This window comes from Lottia gigantea (assembly GCF_000327385.1).
Source record: "Lottia gigantea unplaced genomic scaffold LOTGIsca_4, whole genome shotgun sequence".
Lineage (NCBI taxonomy): Eukaryota > Metazoa > Mollusca > Gastropoda > Lottiidae > Lottia > Lottia gigantea.
In genome coordinates, this window is record NW_008709379.1 from 5412017 (window position 1) to 5428891 (window position 16875).

The 16875-nt window shown below is 30.2% G+C and overlaps 1 protein-coding gene across 1 annotated transcript; it reads left to right on the plus strand.

Annotated features, from left to right (window-relative positions):
- Nucleotides 1–422: 422 nt before the first annotated feature.
- On the plus strand, nucleotides 423–10951 carry LOTGIDRAFT_228854 (hypothetical protein; the record flags this gene model as incomplete). Its single annotated transcript, XM_009059882.1, has 4 exons — nucleotides 423–1102; nucleotides 1974–2219; nucleotides 7105–7426; nucleotides 10927–10951. Exons 1-4 carry the CDS (start codon nucleotides 1024–1026, stop codon nucleotides 10949–10951), a joined length of 672 nt encoding a protein of 223 aa, XP_009058130.1. The 5' UTR covers nucleotides 423–1023.
- Nucleotides 10952–16875: the final 5924 nt, after the last annotated feature.

Consider the following 16875-nt stretch of genomic DNA (forward strand, 5'->3'; position numbering starts at 1 on the left):
AATATGTATTTGATAAAGTTTGAGCTTTATGAAAACTGAATGAAAATTAAGAGTGCTGTTAAAGTCCTTATCAAATTGAAAGTGGTTTGCAAGAATTTGAATGCTCTTTAGAATTGGGCTTTGATAATGTGGAATCAAACTGGACACAACAGCATTCCAAAGTTGGAGTAAACAATTTCTTTATCATATGAAATGAAAAGATAGTTTGTTCAAGACAATATCAAATCTAAGCCAATATGAAAAGTGTAATTTTAGTAAGTGAAATGAAAAGAATGTTATCTGTTTTTATAACTATATATCTCAATGTTTAGCACCTTTTACTTTCTGTCTGCTACTGTAAAATGAGGAATTAGGCCAATATATTGGAACTAATAATAGCTCTCTCATCATATAGCTAAATAATCTTCACATCTTTCTATATACTAAACTACTTTCTATCCTAACAATAATAGCAGTGGTTCTTTTCTTTGAATTGTTATATAGTGTTCATATTTCCTCTAGTTCTTTAATTAAAGAATAGATGTGATTTTTGGAATTATTGTACAGTTGTGAAGTTGTGAAGTTATCACTTTTCTTTGTTTGAAAGTTTCAAATACTGGATGAGCTGTGAGGTTACTCTCAAATTTATTGTGTATTTCTTTCTTTTTGATATATGAATATTAGTTACAAATTTTATGAAATTGATACAAATTCAAAGTGGAATTATTTCATGTGTACCATAAGCATGCAAAGCTGTGTCAAGATTTTGAAAAACTTATAAAATATCTGCTGTCAATTTATGCGGTAATAATCATCTCAACTTTATTCCTAACGAATGATAGCTTCTGTTTGTTTTTTATGAATTTGGAATTGATTTGGCAGTCACAATGTATGTAATTAAAGCTGCCATTGGATTCCTGGAATTAAGTCGTAAAGAAAGATTTGTCTGTGATAAGAGTTTGCTGTAATATACATGTTTGTTATTTAACATTGTGCCAATAGTTCAACTATTTTATCTCGTGCTATCTCAGAATTACTGACTCCATGCAACCTATATATCCTTTTAAAAGAGGCTACTTTACCCTCTTATGTTGTGAAGCAACCAGTATGAATCCTGTTTATGGTAAGATATAGGCTTTCAAATTAATCCTAAGCCTGATTTAAACTGGAGATTCATTGAGTCTCTACAGAGAAGCAAGGCTAATTTTTTTTAAATGGGAACATCTATTCAGCAGATAATTTGACATCGTCATGGCAGCATACTAATCATGGTTTCATTGAACAATGTCATGTTATGGTATACTGTGTCGAGGTACTCGTGCTTAATACATTGACCTTATGTAGATGTCTATAAAAATGTCGTTCTCGTATCCATTACGCACAATGCTGTTCATTTGATCATTTTGAGTAATTACCAGTCAGGTCTGATTATAGTCTCACAATGTTTAGTTTAATTAGTCTTGTGACTTTGTTTCTTTTCATAACAGTTGATTACATTTGACATATTTGAAAATAAGGTCTTGGAATGCAAAGAAGACATGTAAATTTCCTTTGGCAACAATAGCTGAGGACCAATTTAAACAATCAGAATGACATTCTGACTTCAGAAAATTATTAAGAGGAGTTTCAAGTAGCTTTGAATATCCATAAATAAATTGAAGCATTGGTTACTGACTACTTATTGAATGTGGTTGCCTCTAGATGTGTCCTTGATATTGTGAAGCATGAGGACACTTTAGCTCAGGTTCTTTTATTTACTAAATACTTCAATAATCAACCACCTCCAGCAAGCAAATAGTTTGACGATGTTCCGTGACTTACTGCTTGAAGCAAACTTTACTGTTTTTTAAGAAATCTGACATCTAATTTTTGGTTAATGGGGTTTAATTTTAAATTGGGTAAAGTGAAATGGATCCATTTTACCTTTTATTTTATTATTTTATTTATTAAAATTCAATTTCGTTTTGTTTTATTTGATATTAATTTCTTTACAGATATAGACAGTTTTGATTATATTTTGCCGAGTAGTTATGAAGGTGGTGAGGAACATGCTAATTACCTGGATGATCTGGATGAACAATGGCTGTATCCTGTGGATTCTCAAGACCTATATCCCTACCCTTATCCATCTTATTATAGAGAAGAGTTGAGAAGACTAGATCTAACTATCTATAATCATTATAAAAATTATTCAGCTGCTATACAAGATTATGAACATCATAGTCACTCCAGCTTGCTTGGTGAGTACCGTACCAGTACCATAGAATTTTTATTGCAAACATGTTAATGTTAATCATTCCATCACATTTTGCTTTTTATATGCCAATGTAATATTGTCCGTCATCCGTCTAATTTGTTTTTTATCGTATCTTGATGAAACTTGGTATGCATGATATATTGATGAAATCTAAGTTTAATTCCAATGGGTAATAATAATGTGAATGATGAGTTATTGCACTTGACTTAGTAAAAATGTGTCAAATTTGACTTGAAAATGATATAAGCTAACACAGTTTTTATCTGATCTTGATGGAACTTGGCATTCATGTATATATTTATAAAATCTTGGTCAAGTTCGAATATGGTAATAATTGGATGAACTGTCTTTGAGTTATATGATATAAATGAATATATTGATGAGATCTCGGTCAATTTTAAATTTGGTAATTTTCGTATAAAGGGTTTTAGAGTTAATGCTCTTGACATTGTAAAACACTACATTGACATTGTAGACACGAAAGAGTGTGTTCAAGTATATATATCATTGATCAAGTTTGAATTGACAGTTTTGGTTTGAAATATGATAGAGGCTACAATTATACAATTTGATCAAAGTTGAAACAAATGTGTATGTTAATGAAAACTTGTTCATTTTTATATGCCCACATGAAATGGGGGTCGTATATTGCCGTTACGCATGTTGGTCTGTCCACAATTGCTCGTAAACACTTTAGAAGGCACAATTCTTGACTGATTTTGACAATACTTGGTTTGATTGTTTGTAATCACCCAAGTAAATTGATGAGATATCAATAAAAGTTAGTCACTAAAGGCTTTGTTATCATTTCTGACAGCCACCAGTGGGCTTATGTTACCTTGCATTTTTCACACAAAGTGACACTTGACACTGGACAAAATGATATGTTTTCATATAGGTTATGCATTTTTAAATGTTCTGAAAACTTGAGATCTAAAACAGACAGCTACCAATGTAACTAATAATGTCCAAGTTTAAAATATTTACATACTGTACGATAAGGTGAACCATTTTTTTGTCATATTTCTTTCAATTATAGTGACTTGTTCTTGGTAAAGGTTTGATAAGCTAACTTGATGAAATAAAAATGTAGGCCATATGATTGCAGAATGCTTTAAATATAACATGTTAGACAGAAATAATAAACCACATGAAAGGATGGAAATATGATGAAGGTTTTTGATGGTGTAATATATTTTTATACATTTGATAGGTTCGAAACTCTAATTTCAATGAGTCTAAGAGTCGGACCGTCATTCTTGTGTTGTGAGATCATATTTTAGGAAGTTACCATATCAACTAGTAAAATACTGACACAATTTCACTTCCTGAAAACACCAGGCACACATGATTACTAAAATAATAAGACGTTAATACATTTGGTATCAAGTACAATAATACATGTTCTTAATTGCTGTTTTTAAATCTTGATATGTTATCTCAAAGGAATTGAAAAGAATATATTTTTAGCAGGAGTTTTTATATTTTTATGGGTAAAATGGGTAAGTCTAATTTGATACTAAAACTTCAATTCTAAATCAACACAATAAGTTCAGCTACAACATTGTAATATTCAGATGCAAAAATTGTGCTATAAAATGTATGTTTAATGTTCATGTAAGAGTTTTGAAACATGTTTTGGATATCAGAATCTCATCAGGATAGTTACTTAGAAACTTATGTAGGCTCCAGTGAGAGCAGTTGGCTGCTGGATTCTCACTCCAAAAATCACTTTTGGAAACTAGAAGTGAAGGTAAAAAAAAGTAATTTAAAGTGTGGATTTTATATATATTTTACTTATTAGCAGAATGGTTAAACTTGAGTCAGAATTTGACAATTTACATCTGTTTTTATCAAATCTTGACACATTAGTGATAGAGAGTTATAAAGGTGATCATTATTGAAAAACATAAATATTTATATTTTAAACAAAATAACATTGGCTCATAAACTATTTATTATCAGGGTCATTATTGCTGACTTCAAATTCAGATCAACTATTGAACAAGCAGTATTACAGCTGATATAAATGTTGAAAGACTTTTGGTTTTATACACCAAAAATCCACATTTCATATAAGTTTTATAACTCTGAAAATAATTGAAAGTTTATGTAGACTTAGTATTACCTTTAATATAAGATAAGTCTACAATTTAATCCCTTCTTAATAAATTTAAGTACGTATATAAGACAAGTTTAAGATAATTTAAACTGCAAACAAGGATTTGACTCTTAATCTCCTTAACCAATTAAATATTTCTTGCTATTTTCTAGTAATCCTGTCTTCCTAACTTTAGAGTATTTTCTTAATTTTTGTCCAAATTGCTTGAATAAAAATTCCTGCTTCTGTGTAAGATTAAAAGAGGAGATTAGATGGAAAGATAAGATTCCTCGTATGTAAATAACCATTTTGTACTGAATTTAAGATTTAAGAATTCATTTCATATTCATTTCCTCATATTAACAATTTGTCTATGTGACCTTGAATTCCATTAAAAATGGAAGGGTGTGGTTGAAAAATTTGAATGGAGAAATTTAGATAGATTAATATAAGAATTTGATCAAGAATTCATACCCACAACCTCTTTTTTTTTTATTTCAAAATATCCCCCTTTCCCATTTCTTACTGCAGTAGTTATATCACCATGTAAAGTAATCTTACTGTTTGAAATTGGTCTCTCACATGATCAAAATTTCAACCAGATGCAAAACGGCTGGTCTAGAAATATGAAACTGAAATTTTACATTTAAAATATAGACAGGGCATAAAAAACATCTGGCAAAGCAAAACCATTTCAACTCATTCGATAACCATAGAAAATTATCCCTATAGAATAAAGATTATGTGTTTGTACATGGTGTCAATATAAGGATAATAAGTATTGACAAATGACTGTATTTCCTTATTGAATTTTATTATCAATAAATACATGGTGAAAACAAATAGAAATAAGGATATAGATTTCTTGGTTTAATGATTTTTATTGTTCAAGTTAAAAAGAAAGTACCAGTTAGTGATTATTGGGGAAAAACATTAGACTCAAGTGTAGATATTAGGTAATGTGAACTGAACTATTGAAAATTAGTGTCACACATAAATTTAAAGTATAATAGTCTGGATGTTCTAGCATAAAACACATGTGAATGACAGTGAATAAAGAGATTTTGAGAAAAGAAATAAATTTAATGTTGAGAAATTTGATCTTATATAACTGGAAGAGAACATTTTCTGATCCAAGAAAAGCCAATATGTTTTGGACAAACCAAGTGTCATCTTCGATTAAACAGCTTATTAGTATAGATGATCATTCTGAACATTCTGCTTTTGCATCAATGATCTCTGTATCATTTTTGATCTTTGGATAAATATAAGAGCTTGTTTTTTTGTTCTGTTGAGGTATTTTTCGTACTCCTGTTATCTTTATATCAAAGAAAATCCAGACGTATATCAAATTATTTTATGTGTTCATTATTTCACATTCAATACATGTTACTTCATAGTAGCCACATTACTTCCATTGAATTTTGGGATATATCATAATTGTCTCTCATCTAAGCTATTTTGATAAAATTTCACATAATCAGTAGGTTATTACTACATTTAAGGTCAATGGTGATTTAATAATGTTATATAATCATGCATTTAAATGTAGTTTATAGTTGTATATATATGATATGTTCAAGCCTCAATTTTATTTTTTGAAATTGTATAATTAAACCCAATTACTGCATATCAACCAACAGGGTCGGTAACTATTAAGTAATAATATAACCAAGTGAGCGATATGTCTATTAATGTTGATTTATCAGTCTGTTTATATGTTAAGAGGTCAATATCATAATCAATATCTCAGTAATTAGCACTAATCTGTATCTAATTAACTTACGTCAGATATGATTAAGATAATTAGTCATTTGGGGGTAAGACAAGATGAGAATTTTCAATGAAGAGTAACAAGATAATTTTTCTAGTGTGTATGAGTAGTTAGTGACCATAACTTGATTAGATCATTTACATGTTTCCATTTCTACTCTTCAAATCAATCTGTAAGTCTTAGTTTCCTCATAGTCTGTTTAATCACGTGAAATACACTGGGGTTATCCTTACTCAGTTTGTGTCTGCAAAATGTTTTACTCAGGAGTATATAGGATTCACCTGGTACTTTGTGATAATTGTGCTGTTGAGTAGCAACTTTACACTTTTCATCAACTAATCTCTAATTAGGAAATACCAAGCATTGTTCTGTATGTTAAAAGCAGGTACTTAGATTGTTTGTTTGTTTGTGAATGATAATTTTTTTCTGTTAACAAGGATATAAGTATTTTTCTTATCTAAGATTTTGGACATCATATATTGAATAATATAAACAGATTTCAGTATTTCTTTGTAAAATTTCCTTGAAAACTATTGGAAATGTGGAAGATTTACTAACTATCAGAATATGTTATTGACTGAAAATTACCTTCTATGGTAGTGTAGTGTGGATATGAACTAGGGTGGTTCTTTAAAAATTGTTCTCAGCCATTATGGGAAAGTGAAATGAATAAAATGCAGAAATGAGTGGAAATGTGGAACTTAAAAGATTCTGTTTTTAAAACTTACAAGCATAAGAAAGTGAAATATATTTCATAATATGTAAAATCAGACAAATTAAGCAAAAAAAATTATAGCTTTGTATTTGTCCCTCCTTACATGGAATGATGTGTTTAGTGTTCCACCCTGAATATGGTTTGATTTCACATTTTGATTTGAAATGCTTTGGGAAGTATAGAAGGAAATTCCTAATATAATATATCTAATTTACCTCAATGTATAAATAGTAAGGAGACAGTCATATAACATAATGATTGTGTGTTTTATATTTCAGATGCTGAAAATCGCAACCCACCCAATACTCCAATTACTGAACGCAATGCTTTAGTCACAGTAGTGGACAACCTGCCTCCATCAACACCATCCAGCCCAAGTCCTAAATTAAGACGTTCATTTACTCCATCATTACTGAGGAAAAGTTTTTCCCCATCATTACTTAGACGTAGTCGTGAGAACTGGGCTAAAAGAACACGAAGTTGTGGTAGTTCTAGCAGTATTGAAGACTATAAATGTACTGAATGTGGATTTCCTATCACAGATAAACATGTGTCAATAAGAGGAAATCTATACCATATTAACTGTTTTAAATGCTCAATGTAAGTATATTTTCAATTTATCCCCTTTTCATTAGGTACCTTAATCATATAACCTGCACTTCTAAGTCCTTAATTTCTGTCTATTAATAGTTTCCTGAGTTTTGTACAGGCATATTTTAATAGAATTATGTTATGATTGGTGGTACTGAGGTTAACAGAGAAATACAATCAATGATAATGGTTGTTTGGGCTAGCAAGTATTACAGATATAATGATAACATGTGTTTCCTGGTATTCAGAAAAGACTCATCTTGGAATGGCGAACTGTCCACCACTAACTTTAGTCTACAAGTATATCCTCATACCTGACAGTCAAAATGATCACTTAATATGTGAATCTCTTATATATTTATCAATGAATCTCTTGATTTTTGGTTATATACTTTTGGTTACATTGAAGTGTAGTTTGAAACTCAATTCTGGCCTCTGATAGATATTTTGACAGTTAATGGCTGGTGTAGAATCAGAAAAACTAGACCCTGTTTTATGGGGATTTTCCACACCTCTGAAGATGCATTTTTCTAACATAATATTAAATTACATTTTTAGAAATATCCCATAAAACAATGCCTAGTTTTTCTATCTCTCCACCAGACAACTTTCAAATTAGCTATCAGAGGCTGAAATAGAGGCAAATGTTTCTGACTTATTTAAGTGCAGAACTATACCTGTAGTCGAATGAGTCCTTGTTTCATTACTTTGAATCTTTCACATCAAGTTGTGATTGTTTCTAACCAGATAGGTTTTTGTTTGATATTTGCAGTGATTGGAAAATTCTGTTTTGAAATATAATTAGTAGCTCAAAATATGATAACTTTTCATTTAAGTTTTATCATAAAGAATCAAAGCTAAGACCATAGTCCCCTTACCTCATAATTTTAGAGATGCCAGACATTCAAAAATTATCGTCATATTTTGAATCCCTTTGAAAAAGCAGCATTTTTAAAACTTGTTTGTCAATAAAGTGAATGCCATTGTAATTCCAAGGACACTTTACTTTGGAGTTTTTTTTTACATTTCTTCCTTATTCTGTCCTTCAGTTCTTTTTCTTTGAAGACAGCTGTTTTATCATTCAAATCTTTCTTGTGAGTACCACATTGTGGACTTTAACTATGTAATGAAAGGTATAATGTTTTTATTTGTCACCTGATATACCCCTTGTGATCTACACAATGTGTTACAGACCATATTTACCTCAGCGTTTAAGGGAGACTACTACTGTCCAGTTAAATCATTGACATTACATACAGAGCATTTCGGATTGTGCCAACTCAATGATGCCCAGAACTCTAAAATGTAGTAAGCACTATTTTATTTTTGAAACAATGGTATTTTGTGAAGAATATTACCACCTACTGCTAGAACAATGAAGTAGACATTGCTGTAGGTCTAATAGTAATTGATAATATTAAAAACTGAGAGCAATGCCATGTTGAAGAAAAACCTGTATTCCTGGAAGTATTACATTCTTTAGTCACGTTCTAAAAAGCAAAAAATGACAAACAAAAAAGTGGTGATATTTAAATTCTGACAAAAATGTCTGGTTGATATTTCCCCTCCATAAAGATTTATAGAGCACGATATTTGTCTGGATATTAATAGGTTCATAATTTGAAAAAGGTCAAATCAATCTATATATAGCCAGAAGCTGAAGAAAGGAAATGACTACCAACATATTAATTGAAGTTGCCACAATCTGAAATATATAGTGACAAGTGATTATATCTGGGCTATGGAAGTCATGTCGGTCATTTTGTCTACTTTTCTACACCCACATAGAAACTGGGAAGGAAATAATTTTGTCATCAATGTACAAGAGTTAATTTCATACTAAGGGTATAATGGTCTCTACAGAATACTACATCACGGGAACAAAGGAAGCATTCCTGAAATTGGCTCTGAAATGTTAAAAGACCAAAGTAACAAAATGATGAAATTCGCTATTTGAAGAAACTATTGAAGATACAATTACTTAAAGGGGTTGTAAAAAGGTTTTTTAAAGTTTTTATGTGTATTGGGGACCATTCAAATTTTCAATCAGACTGTTTTTCCTGCAATTCCACTAAAATGAAGTTTTTGATGACGTCACTAATTGCAAAATATGTTTTATCACATGAGGCCAATCGCGATTTGTGATGTCATCAAACACTAAGTTTTATTAGAATTGCAGGAACCACAGACGTCTGATTGAAAATTGGAATGGTGCAAATTGATGCTATCAGTTTCACCAATACACATAAAACTTTTAGAAAATCAATTTACAATCCCTTTAAGATTACCTTCAAGATTTGTGAATGTCTATATGTACTACATGTAAAATATCAAGTTTTCTAATTCAAATTTATTGGAAAATGTCAGGAAACAGAATCTATTACTTAAATAATAGTACATGTATTTTTCAAATTTCAACAACCTGGCACAAGTTTCTACTAGGCAGCGCATGCACACATTAATTCCTATTATAGATGTTTTGGACAAGATTTACAATATTAAGGTAGGGTGAAACCGGAGAAGATAGAAATGAAAATGAAATTTCTAGTTTCTGGTATAGTCATCTGATTATGGGATTTTCTTACATTTCTAATACTTCTGAAAACTATGTACATATATATAGGACCCAAATCAACCGACAAATATGAGAATTGTTGCTCTGTAATGGTTCTTCTAGACATTGTCAGCCAAAAATATGATAACATTAATGTGGGTATATGTTACTCTGTGTGTGTTGTAGTAAATTGATGATAGATTGAAGTAATAAGTTCCTGTAGCTATACAATCTATTTATCGATTATTTTTTTTAAATGAATTCTCATTATTCTAAATTTAAGAAAAAAGGGTATTTATAGAAAATGAAAAGGTTATCAGATTTGATGATAACTGTTATTCAAGTAAAAATGTTTTTTAATTGTGTGTCAGCTCAGTTAGATGAATCAGAAGTACTTACTTAGCTCATGGGAACAAGTAATATCATGAAGTTGGCAATGAATGAAACTGTATTGATTTAACCTCCTGTTTATGCATTTTAACGCAAGGATGTCAAAGAATTTTTGATATCCACAGTTTGTTGTACTTTGGCCATTTTGTTTAATCTCATTCCAAAATAATATTGATTGGAGTTTCTGAAATGATGTCAAATCGACAAGTTCTCTAGAAAGATGAGCAAGAACAGACATCTTAAAAGATCTTAAAAGAACTTAAAAATCAAATTATTATAACAAACACATTCAACCCACTTTTCTTCAGAAAAGACAGACAATTTCTTTAAGTCATTCCCTGTAAAAGAATGCAAAAAAATGCAGTACATGGAATGGAGTATGACATGTTATTAAAATCCCATTAACACTTCTATTGAGGTGTGAATGATGCAAGTTCTCATTTATTACCAATTATAATTATTATTTTTTTCTCTAGTTTTTAACACAGGAAAATTCTTAAAACATGAAAGAATGTATTTATGCTATTTAAATATTAACTTTATTTGGTTGATATTATATTTTCAGGAAAAATGATAACAATGATTATTAAATAAAGTGTCTGAGAAACCAAAAAAAAATTTGGGTCAAAATATATATTGTTGTCTCTGCCGTGATTATGATAGAGCTACAGTTTTGATCACATTTAAACAAAATTTCGTTTTGTATGACTTCAATTCTTTAATAAACATGACAGTTGAAAAATAGTTTGCCGTTTTCCGAGATTTATTGGGGTCTTGCATTTATGTAAATAATCTTCAGAACTGCAGGATAATGGCATAATCCCTTTAAATATACCTCAAACTAGAAATTTCACTTTCTGTTTTTTTATATGTCTTTTCTTCATATGGTAGAGTCTCAAAAAAAGACAAGTTATTTTAACATTCAAATGCAGATAATTCCGAACACACATGGATTTGAAGGCTCAAATTTTGAAGATGAGCTGTGAACACTTTTACTAATTAGCTTAACTGAAAAAATTCCCATTTCCAGTATGGATGGTCAAACCCTTGAACCAAAAAATGTGACAAAATTGTTGCTGTGTGGGTGTGTTCAGTAGTTTTGAGAATCAGAAATTATTGCACTATTGGTAATATAAAATAAGTTCTCCACCGAGAGAAGAAAATAGATAACGATATGTAGATGATTTGTGGTTAATTAAAGATATGATGGATTGTATATTCTAAACATGTGTCAGGAGGTATGAGGTTTTACCAATTAAATTTTATTCTTTCCACACAGACTTAAATCTCTCTAGAATTAATTAAACGCCTGAAATAAAGGAAATGAACCTGTCGTGGCTGTAGGATTATTGAGAAATATTGAATTCAAACTCCAATCGACAGCGTCTGATGGTGAATAAGTCATCTTTCCTCATTATTCCACCTCACCAAGTTTCTTCCATTTGATTGAAATAAGTAGCAAGATTCCATAACTATAAAAATTCTTTCAGAAAATCTGTTAAAATCTTGAAATATTTTTTTATATCGTAATCGGAAAAAGAGTCAGCTTGTTTAATCTTTTCCATTGAAAATGACATAAAACCAAATTTGTTAATGAATCATTTCCATCTCATTGGTAATTTGTCAAGGTATCATGCCTTCTGGGGAGTTTGTAGTGTAACTTTTGGAGATATATTTGAAGCTTGAATCAAAGTGAGCCTTTTTTCCCCTCATAAGATTGGTAGATGATAAGTTAGCGTTCACTTCCAGCAGATGCTGATATCGCAAACTATTTCCCCTCATAACCTGATACCAAGTTTTTATACACCCACTTAGACATGTGGAAGTATATTGCCGTTGCCCCTGTCAGTCTGTTGCTTTGTCGGTCTGTTTGTCAACATTTCTTGTGAGCACAATAGAAACTACAGTTTTGAAACTGGGTATGATCATTAATTTTGACGAAACTTTTTGATAAACGGTGTTATTGCCCTTGATAAAATTGGTTTGGCACAACAGAGAGTACAGTTTTCATCCGGTTAAAATGAAATTTGGTGTGCTTATATACATTGATAAGGTCTTGGATATGTTCGAAATTTGAAGATTTTTATATGAAGGGTTTTTGAGTTATTGCCCTTGTCTAAGTCAAAACGAATCAAAATTTGTTCTTGAGCAAAAAAAAGACTACATTTATCTGATTTTAATGAAATTTTGTGTGAGTATAATGATGAAATCATAGACTTGTTCGAATTTGAAGAATTTTCAATTAACAGTTTTTGGGGTTATTGCCCTTAACTGAGATAAAATGCATCAAAATATATCAGTGAACACAATACAGACTACAGTTTTTATATGATTTTTAAGACATTTTGGTGTGATCTCATATATTGATGATATATTGGTCAAGTTTAAATTTGATTATTTTTTGATGAATGGATTTTGAGTTGTTGCCCTATATTTATTTTTTGTTCATGACCACAATAGAAACTACAGTTTTCTACTGTTTTTTTATGATATTTGGTATTTTGGTTATATTGATAAATGAAATGAAATGAAATGAACAGAGCTTTACATCCTATTAATTGATATTGATGAGATCTAGTTGAATTTTGACAATTTCTCACTCAGCAAATTTGAGTTATTGCCCTTGACAATAGAGCAGTGTGATTTATAAATTTGATGTACATGTATTAATGATGTTGGTTCTAAAAATTATTGTGGAAAAATTTCATATACTACTCCATTTGGTATAAATAACTAACAGTAAATATATGTCAATGAATTCAAACTGCAAATGCATTATATCTTAAATATGAGAAAAATCAGTCACTGTATCATCTTTTCTGACCGCCGCAAGTGGGTGTAACTAACCTTGCCTGGCAAGCTATCTTTTGTATGGCTATTGTTTGACATCTAATCCGTACTTTTGACTATTTTCAACGACCTTGCAAAAGAATATGGAATTAAGCTGTAAGAAATAATTAAACATACATGACAGTTGATTATGATAATTATCTAAGCTTTTTGTATGTTCATGTATGTACACAGAAGATTTCAATATTTTAAAAGGCTACCATGTAGTTTGCCAATCTTCATATTAACACAAAGTGTACAAATTTAATCTTGCCCTGAATACCAAATTGAAATTTAAACAACAAGAATTTGTGAACTTTTTAGAAATTGGGTGCTTACTGATTATTTATAGAATATGAACATTTTCTTGTTTACTCAGCACATTCTGAGGTAGGCTTATTGATGTGCTCTATTATCTGAATGTTTGGAACTGTATATATATTTCATATGAGAACAAAGCCTGATAATTTAATGTGCTCCAGTTATTTTTTGATAAATCAGGAATTGTCATGAACTAAATGATTGATATTAAAAATAATATTTATATATTGTCATCATGTAATGTTTAAGGAAAGTTATTATTCATCTACATGTTATTATAAGGAAATCATGTACATCATTATAAAGATCTTAACACTGACAGGTGTCATTAAGTATCAGGTAAAATATAATTTGACACTGACTGTGGATTAAAGTTGGAGAGTTTTTTTGTAAGAGCTGTAGCTTTATGAAGCTGTTTTATATGTTAGTAGTTAAATGATGATACAACAAGCAACACAGTATAAAAAGGGGAATTTGCCAGATTAAATTGGAGCACAATGTGATTTTGTTTTCTGACATCTTTACAATGTCAAGGTATTACATACTCTGTCTTATACCTTGGCATCATCGGGCTCTTTCTTACATAATTTTATATAAATACAGTCCGGTTTATTCTGTTAATTGTAATGTGAGTTAACAACACATATTATATACAGTCTTGCTGCCGAGGGATCTGATTTCTGTACTGATCCAATCAAATCATAAACTTCTGTGATACTAGGAAAGTGCCTATGGATGTCAAGGTATTTCATGGACTTTGTAATACCTTTATATTGTGTGACTGTCATTTCCCTGTAATGGTTCACAATGTCAAATAAATGGCGAAATAAGGCAAATCTCAAAAAGGACTGGTGATATTGATGTTTTGTTTAATAATGGCAGTCTGGTTTTTTGTTATGTTATAATAATGAATAACCTTGTTTCCATATTACATATGATAATTAGAAGACCAGACATGACTGATGGCCTTTTATTAATCCCTGGAGGGGAATCTCTCTTTAATATGTTAATAATAAATAGTATACAATAATATTTATTAACTTGATCTTAAGTAGAAGTGTGAGAGGAATACACTCTTAATGTCCTGCCTGGGAAATATCTTGTATTTTGATTGACTAGGAGTGGTCAGTATGTAATATAACAATAGATTCATCATATTAAAGGTATTGTTTCATGTGATTTTGGCCTATATAAACAAATTGAAAGTACCATTTTAAAAGGGTACAGTCATCACAATATTTGCTTTACTAGCTAATAAGGCTATAGAAGAACTTTTTCAGAAATAAAATCTGAAGTCAGATATCTTAACTTGAGATATATTAGCTGACCTAGTAAATGAATATTTCTCATTAAAGTAGTCAAATAGTGGTATTCTCTATATATCAATTTTGGAAGGGCTAGATGAAAAAGATGTTAAAATTGATTTGATATTTTGTATGTCAAGAGAAAGGTAGAAGCCTACAGTCATGTAATAATTAAGGCAGGGGTTTCCAACCAGGGGGTTATTATCCTTAAGGGGGTAATTTTTTTTTATATTGTCCGACATGAAATTTATTGCAGGGAAAACAAACTTAGAGAAAATCAAGAAATAAAGATTTAAAGGGGGAGAGATAATGGTAAGGATTCATAGGTAAAGGGGGTAATGGTAAGGATATATAGGTAAGGGGGGTAATTGTAATGATTTATAGGTAAGGGGGGTAATGGTAAGGATTTATAGGTAAAGGGGGTAATGGTAAGGATATGTAGGTAAGGGGGGTAATTGTAAGGATTTATAGGTAAGGGGGGTAATGGTAAGGATATATAGGTAAGGGGGTAATTGTAAGGATATATAGGTAAGGGGGTAATGGTAAGGATATATAGGTAAGGGGGGTAATGGTAAGGATTTATAGGTAAGGGGGAAATGGTAAGGATTTATAGGTAAGGGGGTAATGGTAAGGATTTATAGGTAAAGGGGGTAATGGTAAGGATATATAGGTAAGGGGGGTAATGGTAAGGATTTATAGGAGGAAGGATGGCTAATGCAATTGATCAAGAATTTTGCAAGGGGTATTAGAAAGAAAAAGGTTGAAAACCCCTGATTTAAGGCATTACTGAATGTAAACTTTCTAAAAATTAATTTAGATTATTTGTGTAAATGTTGGAATGACTGGTGTCCATGTTACATCAATTTTAATTTTCAATATTATTTTGATTGTAGATTGGCCTGGATCAGTTAACTAGAAGTTAGAGTTAGAAGAATATATTTATTTATTTATTAAATTTCTCAAAAAAATACAAATTTCTAGAAAGCATTCCTTTAATGTAAATATTTTAACATTAAAAAATGGCTTTTGGGTTTTTGTTGCAGGGCAATATTGATTAAGTATCTATTTGAATAATATAGACATATATAAATACATATTATTTACTTAGCCTATATCTCTTCACTCCAATATAATATATTGAGTTAAAGAGGAAGAATCAAAATTACTCAAGATTGAATTGGTGAAAAAAAAAACTGGTACACACATACGAAATTATCAGTTTTAAGGATAATGTGAATTATTTAATTTTCATATTCTGTTTTTTTTTTGGGGTAATTTTGCTGATTGTAGTGTGTTTCACAAAGGGAAGGACTTAAAACATTCTCAAGGATTAGGTCAGTTTTTGTAAAGTATAAATTTTTTATTCAAATACTTGAAATTTCTTAAGTCATAAAGTACAATTACAATCAATTTGAGTAATTTAATTTGTCAATTTGTGTGCTTGAGTTTTATAACCATGTACTTAATTAGTATTAGTTTATACAATCAAAACTTATGGCCAGACTAAAAAGAAATGACATAAAGCATCTAAAATTGACTGACTGATAGTTTGATTCAATATTGATTGATACATCTCTTTTCAAAGATGAAACTCATTTGAAGCCAGAGTGAGAAAAATTTATTACTTAATTCAGGTTTGGGACAAAGAAAGGAAATGGTCTCATTGAACCTCTAATATTTCATCTTAAACAAAAGTGCACATATTACACAACAAAGGATTTGAAATCATGTCTCAAATTTAAAAAGAAATGTATGCAGATTGTTCCTGAGTTCATAAAGTTTTGTCTTGCAGAGTTTTAAAATTGCTAAAACATTTATCATAGCATCCTGAAATTATGGACATAGGAATTTGATTATATCACAAATTTCCCATAAAATAGGGAAACAATAAAAGTATGTACTATTGTCCTGTTGGTTAACGTTTCGGCTAACTGCCTTCTTCAGAAATACTTCAGTAGCTTATGATCACATTTTCCTGTCTTTCCTTTACTTATATAAAGTTTAGAATGATGGAGATGTTTCTCAGTTAGGAATTTGATATTTTTCTAGCATAGAAGTTG